The sequence below is a fragment of the Stegodyphus dumicola genome, chromosome 2 (assembly GCF_044657685.1).
Source record: "Stegodyphus dumicola isolate Sdum_Otavi_A_Nest chromosome 2, ASM4465768v1".
Classification (NCBI taxonomy): domain Eukaryota; kingdom Metazoa; phylum Arthropoda; class Arachnida; order Araneae; family Eresidae; genus Stegodyphus; species Stegodyphus dumicola.
The window spans coordinates 284,141,997-284,169,610 of NC_140769.1; the positions used below are offsets into that span (position 1 = coordinate 284,141,997).

The 27,614-nt window shown below is 32.9% G+C and overlaps 1 protein-coding gene across 4 annotated transcripts in view; it reads left to right on the top strand.

Annotated features, from left to right (window-relative positions):
• The window catches only part of LOC118184492 (tumor protein p53-inducible protein 11-like), a 483,444-nt gene that overhangs the window by 426,955 nt on the left and 28,875 nt on the right, over window positions 1-27,614 (top strand). Inside the window, exon 2 of one of the 4 annotated variants that reach the window (XM_085812233.1) lies at window positions 4,615-5,988. The exons of 2 other annotated variants lie outside the window; for them this stretch is intronic. In XM_085812233.1, coding sequence (XP_085668359.1) covers window positions 5,870-5,988 — 119 coding nt within the window. In that variant the 5' untranslated portion in view covers window positions 4,615-5,869. Of the gene's footprint in view, window positions 1-4,614; window positions 5,989-26,254; window positions 26,383-27,614 lie in introns of those variants that run through there. One more of the 4 variants, XM_035354167.2, reaches the window with a different exon arrangement.

A 27,614-nucleotide genomic window follows, 5' to 3' on the forward strand; every position in this document is an offset into this window, starting at 1 on the left:
ACGTGCATCTGTACATATATTAAATACGTGCATTTGTACGTGTAAAGCATAGTATATTAATTATAAGGATGGTATATTAACTATTTACTATATATACTAACTATGTGTAAAAGGTAGTATATTAAGTACGTATGAATGATAATATATTAACTCTATATATGTATAAAACATAGTATATTAAATACGTGGATCAATAAGCATAAAAGATAATATATTAACAATGTTATACGTATAAAGGATAGTATATTAAATACGTGTATCTGTACATATATTAAATACGTGCATCTGTACATATATTAAATACGTGCATTTGTACGTGTAAAGCATAGTATATTAATTATAAGGATGGTATATTAACTATTTACTATATATACTAACTATGTGTAAAAGGTAGTATATTAAGTACGTATGAATGATAATATATTAACTCTATATATGTATAAAACATAGTATATTAAATACGTGGATCAATAAGCATAAAAGATAATATATTAACAATGTTATACGTATAAGGAATAATATATACCAGTGATTCTCGACCGCTGGTACGCGTACCACTGATGGAACGCAAGAGTAAAATATGTGATATGAAAAGCATCAAAGTATATTTAACTATCAAGTTCGAAAATCTCATCAAGAAAAAGAACAATTGATCGAAATTTCCTGCGATGGAACTGAAAATTTCAAAAGTAACTTTTGGCTGAGCCAAAAAAAAGAATTTAAAGGCATCTTAAACAAAGTTATCAAATTTGTATTGCTATTTTGCACCACCTATTTGTGTGAAGAAGGATTTTCTTCCATGTTATATTTGAAGCATGAATACAAAACAAAATTGTGGGATGGCATCGTTCATTATAATAGGATGACGCGACAAGCTGTGAGAATAAATCTTTTACTTTTCCGATGATGGAAGTCAGACGATTCCGCCATTAAGACGATGAAGCGACTGAAAGATAAAAAAAGACTTAAAAGATGGTCGATTCTCTTTATCTGTAAATATCATCTATGTAAATTCATTTGTAGTAACATGTAATCATTTTGTATCACAAATCATTTTGTACATATCACAAATCATAATCTACACATGTATTCATTTTGTAGTTCGTAGCAAATAATCATGTTTCCATTAAATATTCAAGTTATTTGTAAACTGAAACTAGTTTATTAGCCCCTAGACAGCCACAAAAGAAGTAAGTTTACAGACATCATATTCCTGGACAGTAAGTACCGATTCTACAAAATTAAAGATCCTAATGTATGTTTAAAGCTAAGTGAAATAAAGCCAGACATAAAGAAATTGGTCTTTCTTAAACAGACCCAAATTTCGCACTAAAGTATAGAATTTAAGTTTTATAACTTAAATTTTGATAATTAAAATGGTAACCAATTTTTAATCTAGCATTTTTTATGTGTGCATATTTAGCACAAATAGCCAATAAGTTGTGCAAATGGCAAAATATATTTTTAATACGTTCATTGAGAATTTGAAAAATAATCATTGTCAAATGTAGTGGTAGTACTACAGTTTTTCAATTTTTGTTTAGATGGTACGCGGTAGTCAAAAGGTTGAGAACCGCTGATGTATACATTAGATTTTTTTTTGCTAGTCTGAATGTAGCGAGTTGGGGGTTAAAATTCCGTAATCGGGGTGAGCGCCAAGCTTGGCGAGAGTTTTTTTATTTGGCGCGATTTTAATTTGGTTGTGGTTTCCGGCTGTATGTTTTCTTGTGGCAAACCTAGATCGATCTTTATTTCCGTAACTGTAAGAGCGCAAATTTAGTATAGCCAGATTTTTTTCTAAATTTAATTTTGAAATACTGTATTTGTTTTTAAAAGTTTTACTGTTTAATATTATTGTTATATATATGTTTAATATTATATTTATATAAATATTTGCAGAAGGTGAAGCTGTTGTTGGTGGGAGAATGTTGGATTTCATATGACATGAAGTTTATAATTTATGAATGTTTTCATATAATTTTATATATTTTTTTTTAAAGTTTTGTTTCTTGCATGTGGCAATCGAAAGATGAGGAATATTTAAAGCTTTGAACGAAAGTTGTTTAGTGTGTTGAATTCCACGACGATAATAACTTAAATATTTTAGTTAGTTTATGATGCTGAATACGCATAATTTGCTATTCTGTTTACGTGTAAAACTGACTTCGCAATTCTCTGGCCTGATAAGTGTATACATTTATTTACTCAATAATTATTTACAAGAATTATTCGTTCTACTATTTTATGATGAATTATATATATATAGGACTATGCTTTTACTTCTAAAGCTGTTGGACTTTGTTTTACTCATCTAGTATTTTATCATCTCATTTTACTATTCTTTTTACATAAAATAACGGTGTTTCACTACTGCAAAACTTAAAAGTTACTATTCTGTTGAAATTTAAAAATCACATTTTAGTACTTTCATTTAGTGCGCCTAAAAAATTCACCAAATTTTGAAGTCCAAAATAATTTGACGCCAACTTACCCCGCTTATGGAATTTTAGTCTGAGTTGGTATGGGTGTGCGTGCCAATTGTGTGTATGCCTTCTCTTTCACCTCCCTCTTCCTGCCTTAAGTATGATGTATAAACCGAGTAAAAATATTTTCTTTCCACACATTGTGAAACTGCATTTAGGAAACGGGTTATAGAGGCGCGGAAATCTAAGTTTTGGAATTTCAATCGGCTATCAAAACACCAATGAATATTTTTTTCAAAATTAGGAGTTTATTAGAAAGATTGGACATTTTCATTTAAGAATGAAACAAAACATCATTCAAATGACCACCATTGTTAGCTTAAGGGGACTCATACATCTTAAAACCCATAAGATGTTCGACTAGGTGACTGTTGCAAGAATTGGGATACCTTATTTATTTTAAAAGCAATTACTTGCAACTTTTTACAGCTGACTACATAATATAGCTGCTTTCTGAAATAGTGATCAGAAAGTTTGTGTTGCCACAAATATTTTTATAATTTAATCCGCTTTGTGACAACATTTTTCGTCATGTTTCCAACTTGCGCGCACAGTTTAAAACATTCTGCTTCATAATTTAATTCCATATTTAATATACAGCTTTTATAACAGTTGGAAACTACTGTAAACTTAAAATTCTAAAAATTTCATGTTAAATTTTTATTTTATTTTGAGTTGAGTTTATAAAATGTATTTTATTAACAAAATTTGTAATGTTTTCGTCCATAAAATTTTTCAATATTAAAATATTCATCAGATTGTTGCTTCAGTTAGAAAATAGTGCCCATATAAAGAATTCCATCCAATTTCAAGTATGTACCATTAGCCATTTTTAAAATATCATGCGCGCAAGGTGAAAATATGGCGAAATATTTTGTCGCAGAGAGGATTAAATTACAAAAATATTTGTGGCAACATAAACTTTCTGGTTACTAGTTTCCAAAGCAGCTATATTATGTAGTCAGCTGTAAAACGTTGGAAGTAATTGCTTTTAAAATAAATAAAATATCCCAATCCTTGCAACAGTCACATATTCGAAGATCATGAGGGGTTTAAGGTGTAGGAGTCCCCTTAACAGTTCCCCGTTCGATCAACCCAATTTTTCGGTAGATTTTTCGAGTTTTTTGGGCTCCAATCGCATGAATGAAAATATCGTAGTGGAAAGTCTTCCTCGAAAGATAAAGAAGCTTTAAAAAGGAATGGACAACTTACGTCAAAATGCTAGCGTAGCATCTCCAAATAAGCAGTTTTTTTATTGATGCTTGGTGATTAATAGCAGTATAATATTGTTTTGAAAAATCACCCTGAAAGGTGATTAATATTTAAATTTCATTTGCGTAATTTCGTAAAACTTATCTTTTAAAAATTAATATTTAAATTTACTTATTTGAAAAATATTTGATATTTATTTCTATAATGAATCAGGAATTATTTTGATTATGGCAAAGCATTCGACGGCTGTCTGCCCAAAGGGAAGGATACCTTCGTGGAAGACCCACCAATGGTCAAGTAACTGAAGTCATTAAACACTGGTAACTCAATGGATATTCTGGCTGCATTGGATTTTTATGCGTTTTCTCGTGTTATAAGGTATTTATGCCGCCTATAAGTTATATAAATAAATAAGTTATCCCAATTCTTGCAACAGTCGCATATTCGAAGAGTTCCCTGATAAACCCTCCACGATGACAATCATCTTATAATGCAGATAGCCTTTGTTTGTTTTCACCATAAAAAATTAACCTAACCTAATTTTATCCAATTTCATTTCTACTGGACGCCGAGCGGTAAAATTGCTGAACACTGGTAATTTGGTTCGAATCCCACGAACAGGCTGGCTGCACGAGCCTTTTCGTGGTATTCCCCAAGTGTAACGTGTATACGAGCAGTTTTCCTTAGAACGTCCCTCACGAAGGCATCCCTTCCCTTAGACAGATAGCTCTCGTGTGCTTTGCCATAATGACATAAACCAAGCCAAACCAACTTCTTTTCTCTGAGTATTGAAAAAATGGAAAATCCAGTGATTCCTGCAGTGTCAAAGCAATGTGTGGACAGAAATGGAGGCAATGTAACTTAGAAAATTAAGTTAAACTTAGAAATTTAAGTTATTATAAAAAATATTTTCTTTTAGATGATCTGAAAGAGTACTTATGTACATGAACTGAACGATAAGTATCAGTATAGTAAAGGGTACAGAAGAAATGATATGAAAAAGAAAACTGCATTTTTGTGGAAATAAGCCAACAGAAAGGGAATCTGTTTAGTTGTGAAATAACGCTTTGCTTCTGCTGTAATCAGAACGCGTTACAGCTCTAAGTACGAAATGATTTCTGAAAAAAACTGTTTCATGCGATGCACACTGAATGTTTCGCACAAATGCGTAGTTATGGAAAAGAATGCAAAATACATCAAGCCATTACTTCTGAAGGAAAAGCTAAAAAGCCTTATTTGAAATTGTGAGATAAGATATTTTATTTTATATTGCGGCCAAAAACAGCTATTAAATCCCAATAATCTCTCTTGAACTTTAATACAAAAAAAATGTATAACATTCTGGTAGAACTCGAATAAGATCCTTCTGAAGCCATTCCTTTCGCTGAGAGATATTTGTCCACAGTTTTTTAAAACTTTCTGTTATCGGAAAATTCTATCCTTTGTATTTCAATAAAAAATCTTATTTGCGAAAGATCTTTTAAAACTCTTAGAAGCAGCAAAGTGCTTTTATTTAAAAGGAATATTCTTTATGTGTAGCTCGTGCATGAAATGGAATAAAAGAAAACTTTAAAAGGATTATTATTTTATGGTAATACTTTTCAAGAACTTCATGAATTATAAAGTTTCTCGATATATTGGATTTTTGACAAAAGCTTTATTCTATTTCGCCGCAAAATTAGAATATTTTATGACTTCTCACCGTCATTTATTTATGAGTACGTGCAAATACATTGCACAATAATACATGCGGAATAAATTTCACACCGAATTTATTAACGTTCATTTCTTTTGAGTAGCTTCATATCAGACACTCGAAACATTATTTGAATGCAGTAAAAAAAAGTTTAAAAAAAATCTACGAATATGTGTTCATAAGAAAGTTCTGGCAAATAGTATGTGCATTTATATCAAAGATAAGTAAAACTGACGAAATAAGTTGTCAAACTATTAGTATTTGCTTGTTAGTTGAAGATGGGTCATCCATTTTATGGATTCCGAACCAAAAGCAACTGGAATAACGAAAGAGTGTTTCAAACATTTTGAAGTTATATTTCTCTAAAGAATTTTTGAGATTAATACGATTGAACTGCATTCAAGCAGACAAAGAATAAACAGTTTTTAAAAAAGAAATTTAAAGTTCTGCAGTCGATACTCAGCAAAAAGAAAAAAAAATGTCGGACACCCATCAAAAGAATGTGCAACCACCTGAAAAAGGTGTGAAAGAGGCACCTGTCATCAAGCCATTGAGTGCCATCGCACATCGTATGTTCCACCCACCGAAACTTGAAAGGTAAGTGGTATTTTATTTAATAAATCTTTAAGTCTATTGTTATCTTTGCAGTCTTTCAGAACACAGAGCTTTTGATTGCACAGCCCAACTTCTGTTAATGGATATTACATGTTAACCTTTTGAAAACCAAAACGCTCGAGACGACCTTTCATTTAAACGACCACAACCGCCCGAAATGGCCGAGATTGAGATATTGTTTCCTCTCCCTAAAGTATGCATGTGCAGTTTCCACAAATGCAGTGTATCAGCTTATTGCAGACAGCTTGTCCTAAAAGGAATGGAAGCTTCTTTGTTAGCAAGTAGAAAGGATGCCATTTGAAATCTTCACACCTCTTTGTGCATTAATGGATGGGGAGGTTATGAAACGGAACGGTTTTAACGGTAAATAAGTTATAACTCATAATGATAAGTACAGAACATAAAGACAAATATATAACATAAAGGTAAATATATAACATATTGGGACATAATGACATACATATAACAATACATTTAGGAAAATATATATAGCATTATTATATACATAAATACAAAGAGCACTTTTTTGCCTGTATATCTAAGAGAGTATATACTGAGTCACGCAAAAATTATTTTGTATATGATTTTTTTTTTCAGAATATTTTTGACTTTTTTTAAAAAATTTCATTGGATACATAGAGGTGTTGTATCGTCCTCTAGTCTTTATGTTGATTCTAGTCTGTACTTTTGTCAATTTTGTCCTTCAATATTTTGTCAATTCTAATTAAAATTTTTTTGAAAGTTCCAGTGTGTTATTTTTTGCTTATCTTGTGTTGCACAAGACAACCACGAAGGCACGCTAGGAAGACGGGAGAAATACCTTATGAGGCAGAGCTGATTTTCCTTGTTTCCGCCTTATGCAAGAATAATGGATGCTCACCGACATCTCACCTTTCATTGTATCGCTTTCTTCAGAGTATTTTCTCTGCATTTCAAAAGCAAAAGTGATTTTTATGTTTAAATTTGTCTATCATAGTTATGATCAAAATGGCATTGTTCTTCAGCAACGGTGAAACAGTGAATAATTATAATTCTGAAAATTTATTGAATTTAGAAGACAAACTTTGTAATACTATTACTCAAGAAACAATGAAAAAACATGATATCATAAATTTTCATACACATTTTTCTCCATTATGTAAGCAACAAAATATATCTTTAAAAAATCACATATGTGTATTGAAAATTATTTAGCACCTTTTTGGAAGCATAAGTAGTGGTGAAGCGGGGGGCTGCCCCCCTGGCTAAGCGCCTGTGCTCATAGGCCAAAAGATTATATTCAGTGTTGTTTTAACAAATGAATTTAATCTCTTCTTAAAGCCCGTTTTATTTAGTAAATAAAATTCAGTTACTTTTATGTTTCTTAGGCTCGAAATGGCTAAGTTAAGCTACATCCTAACCTGGCCACTGAAGACTTTTAATACCTAAACTCACGTGAATAGATATAAATGGTGAGTCACAGAAGACTAATTTCTTAGCAGATAGTTTTCCTGCATAACGCTATCTAAATGTGCCTTAGTTGAGGCCGTATAATTTCGACGAAAGCTTAGTAACATAAGAAAGATGCGTTAGGGCATTAGCTAGACAGATGCTTTGTTGTAGTTATCTGTCTAACTCGAGTTAAAGATACATTCCAAGTAAGTCCCTTACATAAAATAAAATAGTAAGCTTCGAGGCAAGTATGTCAGATTTATAGCTCCTGTAATCCCCCACGAGGAAAATGCATTTCTCTGTTTTCCTTACATAATTATGTAAATAGTAGCAGCTTCGCTGCCAACCTTCGTCTGGCTTTTAAATGTACCGGAAAAATGGCTGAAGAAAACACCAAACGTTAAATTTAAAAACTGCGTAGAATTTTACTCTGCAGAACAACTTCATAAAAAAAATATTACGTATAACAAAATTACAATGATATAAGCAATATCCCTTAATACAAATATTAATTATCCTAATAAATAAATTAACTAACTTCCCTTTGCAAAATCTTAAGAACTCAAATGGTATAAAGGAGGTGAAGAATTTTGTTTCCTAAAAAAATCACTCAAAACTTTTCAATATCCTACAAACAGCGAAATAAGCAAAAAATGACATGAAAGCAACTCAAAAAACGTAAAATTCCGCGAAGAATTTTTACTTTATCAAAACAAAAAAAAAATCAATAAAAATGTATTGTAGTATATATATATATATATATATATGACAATGAAATATGCCAATCTCTTAAAAACGGTGACGTAAGAAATACGATGAAAAATTGTTGCCAAACCCATATTTCTAAAAGAATGAAAAAATTCAAAATGATGCGATTTCATCCAAAATCTATCAACAACAATCAGACAGGAAAATTGTTGCCAAAATCACATTTTTAAAGATGTGAGAAGTGTACTCGGAAGCTTCATTTAAATTTTTTTTTAATACAAAAATTACCATTTTTCCAAAATTCTTTTTGTGAAAGCAGTCGCAAGAATGAAAGTTTAAGGTGTCCAAAAATGAAAGAAAAATAAACTGTACATTTTTAAAAATAAACTTTTTTTAGAAAAAAACCCATTGAAAAGGTGTTAAGCTCCCTTTGTTAAATAAATTCGTATTGAATCGATTTATTGAAACACGAAATTTATTTTAAGTTCGTAAAATAGCTAAGTGCCTACGTTTCATGACGATGTGAAAATGGAGTGCGTAGAGTAAAATCTCGCTTTTCTATAGCTCATTATGTCTCAAAATGACGCGATTTCGTCACAAAACATAAAATTAAAAAAATTCGAATTTGAATTTCGAAAAAATCGCTTCGAGGTGCAGTGGCTTTGGTGTAGATGCACCTATGTACCAAATTTCGTAGCCGTGGATCTATTAGCTTACGCGCAGCACGAAAGAAAGACACACAGACTCCTTCTTTTATTATATGTAGAGAAGAGTAGAAAATTTATTTCTTCTTACTAAGCTGAAAAATTGCTGTGTTGCCAGTAAAATTGTTATTTTCCATTATTTCTCCTGTGATAACGATTAGGATGTAATAACGTAAAGTAAAGTATTATATTGCCATTTTAATCTTTATTGCTAAGTTTCGAGGAAAATATTTCGACTTAAGTACGTTTTATCTGTAATTTGATAAATTAGTGAATGGGCTATTTTTGAAAGAAAATAGTTTCACAGAAAACAGAAATGACCATTATATAGGAAGAGGTTTTTTTTATTATTTGTGGTTTTTTTCTGAATATGAAAAAAAGATTAGAAAGAATATACACTGCTGGCCATTAAAATTGCAACACCAGGACGTTGGAATGAACGTCAAAATCACATGAACGTCTGGCAAATATCAAAATCACATGAACGTCTGGCAAATATCAAAATCACATGAACGTCTCACAAATATCAAAATCACATGACCGTCTGGCAAATATCAAAATCACATGAACGTCTGGCGAATGTCAAAATCACATGAACGTCTGGCGAATGTCAAAATCACATGAACGTCTGGCGAATGTCAAAATCACATGAAGGGAAGAAGAGTTTGGGATATGCAAATGGTTAGGTATTTCAGAGTATTTAGACGACGCAAGAGGGAAAAACGACATCTGAAGCACTGCATAAAAGAAACGCTATATAATGGATTTCTCCTTCGGAATTTGCTCAGAATATTGTGTTATGCCTCGAATAAGAAGAGGAAATCCTTACCAGCAAGTTTCGAAATTCGATGGAGGCAGAATCGTTACCTATCTAGAGTGTGGATTACCGTTCCGTGATATCTTCCGTCGCACTCGTCGATATCTAACCACTGGCATGCGAATATGGAATCAATGGGTTTCTGTGTGTTTATACTGAACGGCATGTAGGATCTCTACGCCTATCCATGACTAACACCCGAGAGGTAGGTAGGTAGGTAGGTGACGGAAGACGGGGATATCTGGTGGCTACCAGAGATAAACAGGCATGTGTCCCTCGCCTTCCACTGTCTAATGGCAACAACTCCCTGTGGCCTCAAGAGACCACACTGGGAGCTTATTAAGAGCGCAGGAGATTACATGGCCAAACAGGGGCGACTTATTGACATTGCTTGACTAATTACATAATTACAGGTATGAGACTTGTGGGACGGATTTACAGATGAGAGACTCAGAGCTAAGTACTAAATGTATAAAAACACAAAAACATAAAAATGTACAGAAAACACACACACAAAGGGAAAAAAGGGGGGAAGAGGGATGCGCTTGATTAACACTGAAGACTTATGACAAATAAAGCACACTTAAAAAATAATACTACACATATACCACATGTCAGATACATATTTGGCCTCGTTGACCACATATATTGTACATTATGTGGGGTGTGTTTACAGACGAGGGGCCAATAATATGGGATTAATATGTGATTGCTGGACATTGATATGGGGGACACGGAGAGGTCCTGGCGAATACATATTTCTGGAGCGCATAGGTTGCTGAATGTGTGAGCACACCGTGCGCGGTGACATGTTAGCAGGACAGGGTGATGTGCATGTTCTGTTAGTGGCGCCCGAGAGGACAGACCATAATGTGAGGTCCGCCCTGCTAAATCGTATGCCCACATCACGGACCATTAGTCAGGAAATTGGCATGTTTGCAGCACGCCCAGTATCTGCTCGTACGATGCGTCGACTTTTGAAGCAGTGTCGAATACCAGCACGGCGACCATTTCCGCTTTCCTTGACAATACAGCAAAAGCGACTCTGTACGACAAAACTAGTTACAAGAGTGGCACAATGTCGACTCCCGGTTCTGCGTGCAGTATTCTGATGGCCGTGTGCGCGTTTGAAGGCTCCTAGGAGACCGCACGTCGCCTGCTTGCATTCGATATCCGCATAGGGGCCTGCACCTGGTGTGATGATTTAGGCAGCCAATGGGTAGACGACACGCACATCTGTAGTTCGGATCGACGGTAATTTGAGCGCAGATCGGTACATTTATGACATCTGACGGCCTATGATTGTGCCCTATCTTCGAGGCCTGCCGAAAGCTAACTTCCAACAAGATAATGCAAGACCACATGTTGTATGTCCTGTTCTGACCTCCCTGGATACACAAGCGACAAGGGACGTAAACACTCTTCCTTTACTATAATGGTTAATCAGTACAGCACCACGTGCACCATTATCTAGAGCGGCCCAGAGGAAGAAGTGTAGAACATACTACAAAGGACTTAGACTTTTTTGGTTTACAAAGCAGATGACATTGTTGTGCATAATGCGCTGTAGGTGTCCGCAGATAGATATATGATAGCACATTACACAGATAGCACATTACAATGTGCATTATCTCAGCTGTTACTACTAATTTCTCACCCCTGTAAACCCCCAAACTGCTTACCTTTTGAAGGTTAACTTTGTATGGCCTATTAACTTTTCTATGGCCATTATAGTGGCCATAGAGCCCTCTCTTTGAAAAGACGGGGTTGTCCACTTTAGTGGCCACGTCCTTTCTCCCCATTTCCCAGGATGAAAAGTCGGGTGAAATGTCAAATTTGACGTCCCTAGGGTTTTAACCAGTTATCTCTTTCAAAGGTCTTCCTTTTGCTACATAGATGCACCCCTCTGAGAATCCATAAAGCTAAACACAAGAATCTTTGTTGCAAATAGGAGGTGATTTCTTAAAGGGGGGAAAGCATTCGGTTCAAGATTCCCCGTCCTTTGGTAGCTTTTACTGCTACCAAAGCCCCGGCCCCAAAAGGTTAATCAATTTGTCTGCATGCCATACTTTTTACGTACGTTAAATATCTTTTTTGTATTTACTTTCCTTCATGATGTTGCCATCTCAGACGGTATAGTGGTTAGGAGAGTGTACTGCGGTTCTAAAGGCTCGGGTTCGTAAATGTTATAGTATGTCTATAAATGTACAATAAACAATAAAATTCAGTTCTAGAGCAATATCGCAAAATAAATTTAAATTGAGCATATCTTTAGAATTCACTCTCGGGCGCTGGGAGATAACAATTTTTTTTCTGTACAACGTTGCCATGGCACGCTTTGAAATCCTTGAGTTTATCAGTCAAAATTTCGTTCAAGTTTTACAATTTATGAAATCGATAACAAAACAAGTTTCAAGTTTGAGCTTCCAGATGCCCATATTCTCAGTAGCATTACGTCATTCCAAATTGGATGGCTCTAGGTACCGTTGTGTTATGACAATGCGAGAACTATACATACATTTATACAGATTCTTCATTATTTAATTTCTTCAAATATAATACAAAGCGATAATATTGGGTGGCAACAGTTTGAAAAGTGAAATGGACATTCCGAGTGATTCGACGCAAAATCGCAAAACGGAAGTAATAATCCCTCAGGGAAAAAGCCCCTTTGGACTAAAAATTTTTCCTTAGCATATTGTATCTTATCTTTATGTATAAAATTTCATATTCTTCATAAACCATAAAATTCAATTCAAAAGCAATATGAAAAATTTATTAAAAAGAGCATATCTTTAGAATTCCCGATACGCTGTCTCACGTGCTGGAGATAGAAATGTTTTCGTTTTGGTACAATGTTGCCATTGCTCACTTTGAAATCGTTGAGTTTGTTAATCAAAAATTCGTTAAAGGTTTACAAAATATGAAATAGATAATAAAACAAATTCTAAGTTCCAAATTTGGCTTTTCGGATGTCTGTATTCGGGTGGAGACGTATACTATTGAAAAATGAATGGCTGTAGGTACTGTTGTTTCACCAAAATTCGAAAAATATACATACATTTATGCAGATTCTTCATTATTTAATTTCTTTAAATATAATACAGGGCTGTAATATTTGGTGGCAAGAAAACTTGCTCAGTTGTTAATTCATAAAATATGCGTGCTAAAATATCGTTTATTCTAATATCAGATACCGTATGAGAGAGGAGAAGAAATTGAAGTCACATGCAATTACCCTTTTAATGGTTTCTATCAGTAACTTGCTATAGAATAAATGGAATGCAAGGCGAAAACTATAAAACCTATTTTTTATATTATACGTCATTTATCGTTGTATACCATTTATACGACATGACTGGAAAACGCTTCACCTTTTATATTTCACGTTTAAGTCTTTAACACAGTCATTAATTATTCCTGGTAAAGCTCTTTATATCTTACTGGGTTTAACGTTAGACAGACAAACAAAAACGAAAAGAAGCTTAGATCCATTACGTTCAAAAAAAGTTTTCTTTATATGTTAGTGACAAAAGAGTTTTCTGAATAGATCCGTAAACAAACTCTACACTTAATACAACAAAATTGAAAGAGAAAAGGCAAAAAAAAGAGACTTTGACGGATCTCCAATTATGTTTAACATTCACCTTTTCTTTTAAGCTTCAATTAATCTGGTTTTAAGGAAGCCTTTATCACTATAATTCTTTACAGCTAAAAACATTTGTGGTTGAAGTTCTTTTATTAGCAGGATATTAATATCTAGATATTATTTTATAGATACGAATTTTGTATATATGTAAGGAATTTTTAGCTGTAAGGGGCAATTTGCCCAAGAGGGCTATTAATTTCGTTTTGGCAATTTACCCAGAAGGGCTATTAATTTTGTTTTGGCATTTTGCGTTGATTCACTGTAAACGGCGAATCACTTTTCAAATTGTTTCCAACGAATATTAGAGCCCCGTATTAAATTTATTAAGAAATTAAATAATGGAAAATCTGCATGAATATATATAGGTTTCTCGCATTGGGATAAAACAACGGTAAATAGAGCCATCCAATTTTGAATAACGTACGTCTACACCCGAATATGTAACCCCTAATTTGGAATTTGTTTTATTATCTATTTTATATTTTCCAAAGGATTTTGATTAAGATACTCCACGATTTCAAAACGAGGAATGGCAACACTGTACGCTTCCACCCCCCAAAGAAAACTGAACTTAAATGTATATACTCTTATTTATTTTTTGATTTTTACTTCCTTGTACGAAGTAAAAAGGAAGTATTGTAATCGCGAAAAGTTTCAGGCCGCATATTTCAACGAAAATATCCATTTTGACCGCTTTCGAATGCAATTTAACGATGTATTTGTGTAATGTCTCTACGTAAAGACAGAATAAAAGACTCTTTTTCCTCCAAAAAAATTATAAAACTCCTTGCAAATGAATTCTCAAGAGAATTTTTTGTGGCGTCTGTACGAACGTATGTACGTACGTACGTACGTATCTCGCGTAACTCAAAAACGAGTAGCCTAAGAACGTTGAAATTTTTTATATAGGACTACTATAACATATAGATGTGCACCTCGTATTTTGGTTGCAATCGGCCACGCCAAACGTATATAAATATATTTATATACGTGTCCACTCTGTTACCCGGCTCAGTGATCTCAGTTTCTTTACTCTTATATGTTTGTAAATTGTATATTTTTTGCTTTAAAAATGATTTAATTATGTTGTTCTTATCTTCCGGTTGAGGTTTTTATGCCTTTATTAAACTGTATGCAATATTTTTAGAATTATCAACAATTTTAAAGTTGTTTAAGTGCCGCTAAGCCTAATAATTTTTTTGATGGCGGCCATTGCTTGTTTACATTTGAAACAGCAGAGTAGTGGATTTGCTGCCAATCTAGAGAAACGTAGTTTCGCAACAACAAAGATAACGCCTTCATTTATTATTGCGAATTAAATCATGCTTAATCCTTTCTGGAATTTTTTCGAGGAAATAAGTGTTTAAGATTTACTTCGTAATTTTTAATACAGATATTTTGAGTTTTTATGTATTTTTGCCTTGTCGCGAAGTGAGAACTGAATTAATTGAATGAGAAATACTGAATCGTCAGTGAAAAACTGTTTCTTTTTTGTTTAGTTTGCTTAATTTCTTTTATACATCGTTCTAGCTTAATTATAGTATTTGAATAGAACATGTGGCAACGATTAGATAATTCTTTAAATGATATACATTTTATGCATTCTGAGTTATAATATGAATGAAATATAATACTGTAAATAATAAAGTATTTAATGATAAGACGCTAAAGAAACACTTCAACTTTAATATTAAAATTGGGAAGAATGTATCTTCAATGTGACATTAGTTTTTACTTAAAAACTTCATGTGTTTTTCGCAAACCCATCCTAGACGCAAACTACTCCTCTTCAAGAAGCAAAAGTTTTATAAAATACTCTACGTTTTAATGTAGTAAGTTTGTAGAGACATTAAGTTATTTCGAAGTAGGACAGATGAGAAATGAGCAATGCCCTCACCAAATCTCGAATAGGCGCCGAGCGTGCAGACCATTACACCACGAAGTCATGCTAAGAAGGCGAGACAAATACCTTATAAGTTAATTTTTGTCATTAAAGAATAAGATCTTTTCTCAGTTTTCTTCAAAATATATAGAGCTCATTCTACCTTATCTTAATATCTGACTGTTTTTATGGAGCGCAAGATTCTTAAACCTTGAGATCACATTTTTTATTTTGTAAGAGATCGAATGAGTTGAATTTCAAGAAACCCGAGAATTATTCCATCGTCATTTAACATTAGAATGCTAATTTTTGTACAGTCAAAAGTCGTTAATCCGGACTCGTGGGGACTTCGCCGATTCCGAATTATCGATTTTTCCGGATTATAGATCGTCAGTTTAAATCTGGTAAGATGGCATGCAGAAATTATAAAATTAAAAATATGAAACCGTAATTTATGAAATAAAGAACAATTATGATCTAGAGGGTATCAAAATTTACAAAAAAAAACTTAATATTTCTTTGTTTACTTTATTAAACATTTCTTTCAATGTAAGTTGCTTCGTTTTATGTGATAATACTTTCTCTTTAATTCTATAAACAGACATAATTTCTTGTTCAGTTACAAAGTTCAGTTCAAGTCCTATAATTGCTGTGTCGAGAATACCAACTAATTTGTCAATCGAAATATTTTCGTTTTCAATAACCTCTGTGTCACTTTCTTCACTATCGGAAGCGAATTATAATGACGAGGAATTTGATTTAAATCATATCAAAGACGGAGTACATCGAGATGAAATACTACATTTAGTAAGGAAGTATAAGCCAAATAAAATAAAAACATCTGCCCTGAAGATAAGGATAGTGCTGACAGATCAACTTCCAATTCATGGCGAATTTTTTGCAGCAATTCCACTTTTTGTTTGATGGACATCGAAACATACTTTCGCTTTGTAGATCCTTTGGGAGAAATTCTATTTGACATAATCGAAAGTTCAAGCTTACTTTAAAAAATTGCTCTAACAGTCTGCAAGAAATAATAAGTCGGATCCATTTGGAAGATTAAGGAACAACGCAATCTGCAACACTAACTGAAATAGATAATTAGATAATTTTAGCTTATACCGTCCGTTATACATTAAACGCGCATGCTTAAACGTATTATGTGCATGCGCACACGCATATGCGCAGCAGTAAAGGTCTTACGCGCATGCATCAACGCGACGCATGCGCAGAAAGTTCGTAGCTTTGAGGTCCGAATTAAAGATCATTCCGGATTATGCGTATCCGAATTAACGACTTTTAACTGTAGTATATTTTTATATTGTTTAAATCAACGAAAATATAAACACATAAATAAATTAAAATCAAATCTAATTTTTCTTGGTCTTAGAAAACTTAATTTGCGATATGAATTACCGTGATTTCTTTTAATAGATGTTGAAATATTTTTAATTATTTTATCTTAGATTATTTGAATTGTAATAATAGTTCTGCTTATTTTCTACTTATTCATTTTTATTGTAGCTTACATTGCTTTATATTAAATTATTTTTAGATTATACTGTTATTGTGTAAGATATTCAGAAACCTTCAGAAATGCTTCTTTCTTCTTCGTGTCTATTTTTTTTATCAAAGAGACGTTTTTGCATTTAAAATAATTTCAATTTTTTAAATACAGGAAGAATTTTAGGTGCTGCGGACCCTCCGTTTACTTAGGGAGGCTAGACGAACAAAAGGTAGCGAAGAAAAAATATATATATGTAAATTTATTCATAAAAGTCTGAAAGCAATGTAAATATATTTTCCACGAGTCAATATCCTATAAATTTTTAGAATAAATAGGAAGAGTAAAATTATTTCGCACCTTAAAAGCATTTTTATCGATTTTGTCAGTCTGAGGCGGTATAAAACTTATTATATACAGGTTTTACTTTTGCTTTCGAAGCTTTCAAAGAATCAGCAGTAAAATGCGTAGAATATTTTTATTTTTTATTCATTTTTTAGTCCAAAAGGGCTTTGTCCCTGAAGGACTATTGTTTTCCTTTTGCGATTTTGCGTTGGTTCCCTACAAATGTCCGTTTCACTTTACAAACTGTTGCCACCCAATGTTAGAGTCCTGCATTATATTTGAAGAAATTAAATATTGAAAAATCTGCATAAATGTGTGTATATTTCTCGCATTTTGATAAAACAACGGTACATAGAGCCATCGAATTTTAAATTACGTAATTCTACTGCGAATATGGGTACGTGGAAGCACAAATTTGAAATTTGTTTTATTATTTCACATTTTGTAAAACTTTAACAAATTTTTGATTAAGGGGGCTAATTCACCTTTAACCCATTGTGATCTTCGAATATGTGACTGTTGCAAGAATCGGGATATTTTATTTATTTTAAAAGCAATTACTTTAAACTTTTTACAGCCGACTACATAATATAGCTTCTTTGGAATATAGAAACCAGAACGTTTGTGTTGCAACAAATATTTTGGTAATTTAATCCGCTTTGTGACAAAATTTTTCGTCAGGTTTCGACCTTGCGCGCATAATATTTTAAAAATGGCTTGTGGTACATACTTGAAATCTGAAGGAATTCTTTATATGGGTACTCTTTTCTAACTGAACTAAAAATCTGACGATTATTTTAATATTAAAAAATTTTATGCACGAAACCATTACAGGTTTTGTTAATAAAATACATTTTTTAAACTCAACTCCAAATAAAATAAAGATTTAACATGACATTCTTAGAATTTTTGGTTCACATTAGTTTCAAATGTTATAAAAGCTATATATTAAATATGGAATTAAATTATGCAACAAAATATTTTAAACCGTGCGCGCAAGATGAAAACATGACGAAACATTTTGTCACAAAGCGGATTAAATTATAAAAATATTTGTGGCAACACAAATTTTCTGATTACTATTTCAGAAAGCAGCTATATTTCGTAGTCAGCTGTAAAAAGTTGGAAGTAATTGCTTTTAAAATAAATAAGTTATCCCAATTCTTGCAACAGTCATATTTTCGAAAATCTTATGGGTTTTAAGGTGTAAGAGTCCCCTTAACATAATCAAGTATTTCAATGCGAACTGTGGCAACACTGTACGGAAAATAACATTTTTCTCCAACGCGCGATATCGTATATCGGAAATTCTAAAGATGTGCTATTTTAAAATAATTTTAGCCCAATGTGGTCCTAGCCTGAATGCTCGTGAAACGTCTACGTGTCTGTAAATGAAAAGAACGCCCTTTTGGGCGTTATATCTTTAAGATTCTTTTTTAATTCTTTTCTTTCCTTGGGTACACAAGAAATGTGTGGTGTACAATACATTTGTAGACTGTAAAGGGGACCTTATCGCATGTGTATGTGCGTAGCTGACATGGCCGTACTAAAGTGCCGAGTGAAACATCAAAACGTTCGTAATTGTGTAAGACGCTAATGTTAGTCTGTTCCAGCTAAGGCCGAAATTTCGAATACGCTTCTGTGATTTTTATTAGTACCGCAATTCTTTATTTTATTAGTCGCACAATTATTAGTACCGCAGTTGTGATTTTTATTAGCAGCGCAATTTGTTGAATAAGATAAGTTCGTTCACAAATATGTTTCCTATTTCAATATTCATGCTCCCTTCCCTTTGCGCATGACGGCGGCGTTTACAACTTTGCATCTGCTATCTTGTAGAGTCATTAGGATGAAAAATATGCAATCGCCTTCGCCGAGAATCGAACCACGGACCTCTGGAATACCAGCCCAGCGTGCTACCGTTACACCACGAAGGCACGCTAGGGAAGTGGGAGAAATACCTTATATACTCCCCTTTTTAAAGGGCGACTAGGGTTTCAGGGGACCTAGTCGCCAAATCCTGGGTGCGGAGAATCATCATCCACAATCCTTTTAGTTCGGGCGCCACTTGTAGAGTCATTAGGTTAATTGGAAGCAGAAAAGAGGAAAAATATGCAACCGCCTTTGCCGGGAATCGAACCACGGACCTCTGGAATACCGGCCCAGCGTGCTACCGTTACACCACGAAGGCACGCTAGGGAAATGGGAGAAATACCTTATAATCTGATCCCGATTCGTCTCTTTTTAGAAGTTAATGCACGTGCTAACGAATTCTCCTGTGGAGTGTATGCAAGATATCTGGGTTAACACAAAATGGCAAAACATGTGAGAATATGAAACCGGAGTTCCATGAAAAGAGTTAATGTTTCATAATATAAATTTTTCTTCCGTTTCCCCAATATTAAAAAATTCTGAATTTTAAAATCTTCGAATTAAATAGATAACTGAAGGGCTTGGAGAAGAAGGGCCCAGCTCCACATCAATTATCGGAAAATTAAAAAAAAAAAAATCATTTTTTAACTTGTATTCTAAACGTTTATCCTCATGAAAAGTGACAATAAAAATGACTTTCTACGGCTACCCATTGGCTTTTTACTCCAATGCTAAAAACGATTTTTTTAACAAAAATACCCCTGAAACATAAACTATGCCAAAGTGGAGCTGGGCACTCCTTGCTGCAAGTCCTTCAATAATATGTACAGTTCATTTTTCTTTGATTTTTGGACACGTTAAACTCCTTGCGACTGCTTTTACAAAAATAATTTTGGAAAAATGTAACATTTGTTATTTAAAAAAAAATTTTTAAATGAAGCTTCCGAGTACACTTTTCACATCTCACATCTTTAAAAATGTGATTTTGGCAACAATTTTCCTGTATTATTGTTACTGATGGATTTTCGATGAAATCGCATCATTTTGAATGGTTTCATTCTTTTAGAAATAAATCATCGTATTTCTTATGTCACTGTTTTTAAGAGATTGGCATATTTCATTGTCATTTTTTTATATATATATAATACATTTTTATTGATTTTTTTTTTTTTTTTTTTTTTTTTTTTTTTTTTTTTTTTTGGTAAAGTTATTCTGTAGAGAAAAATTCTGCGCGGAATTTTATGGTTTTTGAGTTGCTTTCATGTTATTTTTTGCTTATTTCACTGTTTGTAAGATATTGAAAAGTTTTGCATGATTTTTTTTCTTCAACGGAAAGTTGGTTAATTTTTTTATTAGGATAATTAATATTTGTATTAAGGCTTATTTCAATGTAATTTTTTTCTCTTGAAAATATAAGATAAAATATCATTAATTATACTTTTCTTTTCAGAATTTTTTTTTTTTTTTTTTTTTTTTTTTTTTGTATTTTTTTATGTTATTTATTGCTCATTTCACTGTTTTTAAGATATTGAAAAGTTTTGAGTGATTTTTTTAGGAAACAATGTTCTTAATCTCCTTTATACCATTTGAGGTCTTAAGATTTTGCAAAGGGAAGTTGGTTAATTTATTTATTAGGATAATTAATATTTGTATTAAGGGATATTGCTTATTTCATTGTAATTTTGTTATACGTAATAATTTTTTTATGAAGTTGTTCTGCAGAGTAAAATTCTACGCAGTTTTTAAATTTAACGTTTGGTGTTTTCTTCAGCCATTTTTCCGGTACATTTAAAAGCCAAACGAAGGCTGGCAGCGAAGCCAAACGAAGGCTGCTAGTCTGAAATAAAGTATTTAATGTTTGCCAATGTTATTTTTATTTCAAATTTTTTTATTAACAAACTCTACTATTTGAAAGCGAGCAGTTACAACACTTCTCGAAATAAAGCCAACTTTTATCTCCAGCCGTGCGAGGCGAAAATGAGCGTTTTCAGAGTTTTTAATTAATGTGTCAGACTTTAGCAATTTTTGTTTTTGAAAAACGTGTACGCCGACCTGTCTTAGCACCCAGAAAAGAACTGTAGAAGGTTTGGCGACGACAGCTATAGTAGTGACCGAGTTAATCGCGAACAAACAAACACACAAACAGACACCTTTCTTTATATATGCAAATACAGCACAGCAAAATTAAGGGAAATTTGTTAATTTCGTAAAATCCTGAAATTTCAATTAATCGAAAAACATAACTTTGTATTTAGTTCACAGGTGCTTTGAAACTTTTCTTTAATCTTTCTGCGAAACCACTTATCGCGGATTCCTATTTGAAAGGAAACCAATAAAGCTTGAAGCCTTAGCTTGAGATCACATGCGATTACGTGTTCAAGCATTGCGTGCACTCCTTGTGATACGATGTTTAAAGAGGTTTAGGATAAAAGCGGTAAATAAAAGTAGGTAAAGATAAAAGTGGGCTAAAGTCTCCTAAAATATATATAATACTGCAATTCCTATTTTCTTAACATTAACAGAAAATATACTCAGTCATATAGGACTTTTGTTGCATTAGATCAAAAGAGACCGAACGTTATATTAGTATCGAAACGGCATTTTGCCTTGAATCACTATAAACGACGTATCACTTTCAGAATTGTTGCCACCAAAAATTATCGTCCTGTATAATATTTAAAGAAATTAAATAATGAAGAATCTGCATAAATGTACGCAGGTTTCTCGCATTATGATAAAACAACGATACCTGAAGACATGCAATTTTGATAAACGTACGTCTCTACCCGAATATAGGCATCTGGAAGCCCTAATTTGGTGGTGTGGTGTATTTAATCATGGCAAAGCACACTAGGGCTATCTGCCTGAGGGGAGGGATGCCTGAGGGGAGGACGTTCTAAGGGAACCTGACTCGTGTACACATTACACATGGGGAAAACCATGAAAACACCCATGCAGCCAGTTCGTGGGATTCGAACCTCGGACGGAACTACCAGTGTTCAGCTAATTTACCGCTCGGCCGCTGTTGAGCCGAAGCCCTAATTTGGAATTTGTTTTATTATCGATTTCATATTTTGTAACACTTTCACGAATTTTTCATGAACAAACTCGATGATTTCAAAGCGAAGAATGTCGGCACAGTACGGGGGGGCACATTTTTATCTCCAGCGCGTGAGACTGTGTTGTCAGTAATTCAAAAGCTATGCTAATTTTAAAACTTTTTTACGATATTGCTGTTGAATTGAATTTTATCGTTTAAGTCCAGGAATATCTGTAGTATTCAATAAAGTCTAATACTGTTATGTTTTCGGGTATATATCTTCTGTGTTTAGCTAGCAAATGTTTTCTCAAAGCAGAAAATAAACGCAAGAAAGCGAATTTTTTCCCGCTTCTAAAGATACAGCACACGTTTGCACAATAAACTGTTTGAAAAACTTTCAACAATGGCAGAAAGAAAATTGCAAAAGCTGCGTAAGTTATGTTTAGTAAACTGCGGCACAATGAACTAAAAAATATTTGTCTGCCAGCACAAAACTCTTTCACGGAGTTTATAAAATTCTTTACCGTGAAACATGATTGATTTTTTTTTCAACAGTATATGTGTATTAGACTCCAAAAAACGACTGTGTTCTCAGATATTTATTTTCGATTTCATAGTCCTCCGTTATTATTTCCCCAAAGTAATGTATTGATTCTTCTAAACTTTCAGTAAGATTCTGAAGATTGCGACAACTGTGTGCCCCGTAATATTTCTTTCCTAAAACGAAACTTATTCAAAATTTTCTAATGCTTATATTTCGGAATTCTTCAACCATTTGTAAACTTGAAACTTTCGTTCTCACGGAATGATTTTTACTTCCTTGTACGAAGTAAAAAGAAAGTATTGTAATCGCGAAAAGTTTCAGGCAGCATATTTCAACGAAAATATCCATTTTGACCGCTATCGAATGTAATTTAACGATGTTTTTGCGTGATATCTGTACGTAAGACAGAATAAAAGACTCTCCACAAAAATTATAAAACTGCTTTAAAATGAATTCTGAAGAGAATTTTTCGTGGCGTCTGTACGAACGTATGTACGTACGTACGTATCTCTCATAACTCAAAAACGAGTAGCCTCAGAACATTGAATAGGACTGCTATAACATGTAGATGTGCACCTCGTATTTTGGTTGCAATCGGCCGCACAAAACGTATATAAATATATTTATATATATGTAAGATAAAAGTATATGAATCAAAATTATAGATTAAACTATAAACATTAATTCTTCCTCTCTATTCTAAAATCGTAATAACTTCTTTGTATTCCGTCATTTCTAGATCACTCTATGATCGGCGCAGCTCTGATGACGTAATCATTGGGAACTGAAACTGTCCTTGTAAACCAAAACTTTTCTCTTCGCGTGCCTCCATCTTGCATAACTACGCACTTCAGCTTTTGCTCTCTACTGTGCTAAGATGTAATTTCGCTGGCTTGCTTTTTATCCCAACAATATCAAAAATGTAAATCTTCTGTGGAAAGGCACGACTAGTGCCAAGTAATTGTGGCCACAAATATCAATTGGAAATAAAAATGGAATTAAAACTGCCTCGACTGCCAAGTTCTTTAAATACTACGCAATCAAAATTCTTCTTCAATATGGATCTAAGCACGCATCTACACTGCTTCGGCTTTTCCTTTGCTTTTATTATGACATATATATTCACTCTGTTACCCGGCTCAGTGATATCAGTTTCTTTACTCTTATATGTTTGTAAATTGTACATTTTTTGCTTTAAAAATGATTGAATTATGTTGTTCTTATCTTCCGGTTAAGGTTTTATAGTAAATCTGTATGCAATATTTTTAGAATTATCAACAATTTAAAAGTTGTTTAAATGCCTCTAAGCCTTTTTTTTTTTTATGGCGGCCATTGATTTTTTACATTTGAAACAACAGACTAGTGGATTTGTTGTCAATCTAGAGAAACTTAGCTTCGCAACAACAAAGATAACGCCTACATTTATTATTGCGAATTAAATCATGCTTAATCTTTTCTCGAATTTTTTCGAGGAAATAAGATTACTTCGATTTACTTCGTAATTTTTAATATAGATATTTTGAGTTCCTATGTATTTTTGCCTTGTCGCGAAGTGAAAACTGAATTAATTGAATGAGAAATACTCGATCGCCTGTGAAAAACTGTTTCTTTTTTGTTTTGTTTGCTTAATTTGTTTTATGAATCGTTCTAGTTTTATTACAGTATTTGAATAGAACATGTGGCAACGATTACATAATTCTTTAAATGATATAAATTTTTCGCATTCTGAGTTATAATATGAACGAAATATATAATACTGTTAAGTGAACCTAGCGCCAGAGTGTCGCTATGGTAAACAAAGTGAATTTTAAAGAATGCATTTATTCTATTGTGGTTTATGCGGTGTCAGCGAAGTAGGTTTAATTCAATCGAATAAGTTTAAATGAAATGCAAGAAAAAATGCGTATAATTTAATATTCCGTGCAAGGAAGTCATGTGGTGTACACATCAGATTTTTTCATTTACTTTTAATTTACAATTACTTTTAATTTAATTCGTTTTTGCTAAGCAACAACCAATTCGTAAATAGTTTTTTTGTTGCCAAACCAAGAAACAAAAACTTTTGTCACTGTTTTCTTTCTAAGCAACAACCAATTCGTAAATAATTTTTTTGTTGCCAAACCAAGAAACAAAACTTTTGTCACTTCAGATTAATACATATATGTTTACACGTCATGATTTAAATTTATTTCAATTTGAATGAAATCAGTTCGTTCTTTCTAAGCAACAACCAATTCGTAAATCATTCTTTTTTGTTGCCAAACCAAGAAACAAAAACTTTTGTCACTTCAGATTAATACATATAGATTATGACGTCATGATTTAAATTTAATACAATATAACAACTTTTTATCAACGTCATTAAAAGAATTAACATGGCAACAACTTACAGTGTCAATTACCGTAACTTGGAACGAAAAGATTGGCAACAGCAACTATTTATTTAAAATGCTGACGTTAACGAAAACTTTTTGGCAGTGGCAACACTCTTCGAAATAAAGCAGATTTTTATCTCCAGCGCTCGAGACTGTTGCCACTCGGAAAAAATGGGTGCGAAAATTAGCGTTTTCGGAGTTTTTAACTAATACCTCGGCTGATTAAAGTCGCACGATAATGAGAATGAACAAAATGGCTTCCCACCAATTTTTGGAATCTGCTGGGGGGGGGAGGTAACTATCTTGAAATTCAACACCCCGCCGTTCCGAAAGCGATAATATCGCAAACAGACAAATAAACAACAGACAGACAGATTTCAAATTGCATAGATTCCCTCTATTTCGTAGTGATAGGTATAGTAATAGAATAATTTTTGAGAAAAATTAAAGATGTCATTAATAACGCCCTATGAGATCAACACTAAATAATAGTAAAAAAAATCTGAAATGTTTCAGATTTTAAATTACGTCCAAAGGGGCGTTTTTTAACATTTTGTGTGTTACCTTTCTTTATTAAATATCATGTTCCTCGCACTTAAACCATAAGATCCAGTGCAACATCAATATCGCAAAATAGTTTTAAAACGAGCATATCTTTAGAATTTCCGATACAGAGACTCACGCGCTGGAGATAAAAATGTTTTTTCTCCACAACGTTGCCATTGCTCGCTTTGAAATCCTTGAGTTTGTTAATCAAAAATTCGTCAAAGTTTTAAAAAATAGGAAATCGATCATAAAACAAATTTCAAATTTCAAATTTGGTCTTCCACATGCTCATATTCGTTGGAGGATTACGTTATTCAAAATTCGATGACTCTATGTACCGTTATTTTATCACAATACGAGAAATATACATACATTTATGCAGATTTTTCATTATTTAATTTCTTCAAATATAATGCAGGACTCTAACATTTTGTGGCAACAGTTTGAAAAGTGAACCGACATTTATGAGTCCGACGCAAAATGCCAAAACGAAACTAATAGTCCTTCGGGATTCAAATCCCTTTGGACTAATAAAAAAAAATAACACATGGAAATGTTCTACTGCCAGAAAATTTTAGAATGAAACATATTTTTTAACCAATTCGTGTTAAAAAAGCGTGAAAAAAGTAATGTAAGGAAATAAGACTGAATTTTATATCCGGATTTACTAACTAAAAGTGTTCGTTGCTTCCGAAATGTTTCTTCAAGCATGATTTTGAGATGTGCGCAAACCTTGTTTACCTAAAACCGGATGTTTCGTCACAGGAAACAAATCATGCGCATCTTTTGTAAAGAACGGATGTTAGGTTTGGTATTTCTGAAAAATAGCATGAAACAACGAAAAAGTGTCTCCATAGGTAGAGTTTGCTCTCATTTAATCTGTTTTTTGTTTTTCTTGCATATGATGAACATTTCTAATGACTGTAATCTGGAATTTAAGAAAAAATGACAAAGCATGTGTAAGTTAGCTTATTTGTTATTCCTTTTTATCATGCCCAACAAAAGTATCTTACGTACAAATTATCATTCCTCTAATTTAACGAAATCAAAATAAATTCGAATTAAACGATTTCTAATACGTCAGTAGATTGTTTTCTGCTGTCTTTTTCTTTTTTAGAATTAAAACAAATATAGAATGAAGATTAAAAATTTTAAAAATGTGACCGTCTATGAATTAATGCTTTTATGCAAAGTCGTGAAAGAAGCTACTGACTTGTTTTTAATACTCTTATGTGAATGTTAGCTTTATCATGATCGCATATTTGATCTAATCACTTTACTTTATTTTTATATGAAAACGTTAAAATATATAAAAATGAAAAAAAAAATCGGAAAAGTTTTAAATTTTAAATTACGTCCAAAGGGGCCTTTTCTTTTACATTTTGTGTGTTACTTTTATTTATTAAATGTCATGTTCTTCGCACTTAAACCATAAAATTCAGTTCAACAGCAATATCGTAAAATAATTTTAAAATGAACCTAACTTTAGAATTTCCGATACACAGTCTCGCGCGTTGGATATAATTTTTTTTTTCTGTACAACGTTGCCATTGCTCGCTTTGGAATCTTGAGTTTGTTAATCAAAAACTCGTTAAAGCGTTACAAAATATGAAATCGATAATAAAAAAACATTTTCCAAATTTGCGCTTCCCGATTCTCATATCCGCAGGAGTGTTACGTTATTCAAAATTGGTTGGCTCTAGGTACCGTTGTTTTATCACAACGCGAGAAACGTACGTACATTTATGCAGATTCTTCATTATTGAATTTCTTTAAGTATACTAATATAGGGCGATAATGTTAGGCGGCAACAATTTGAAAAGTGAATCAACGCAAAATACCAAAATCAAATTAATAGTCCTTCTGTGCAAATTGTCCCTTTGAACTAATAATTACAATACGGTTATTTATAACTAACAATGAAAACGCTTTTCAAACTTCAAATAATATAATTAGTGATATTGTTACCATTGATAAGCATTCACTGTTAGTATTATTAAAAAGATATTATTGGGACATTATGTTGTGCTGATAAAAAGGAGCATCCTTTGAGGAACGTAGTAGGAGTACAACTATCGTAATTTTTCTTCACTTACAAAAAAGGCCCCTCCAGCGGCCGAGCGGTAAAGTCGCTGAACACTGGTAGTTCGGTCCGAGGTTCGAATCTCGCGAACAGGCTTGCTGCATGGGC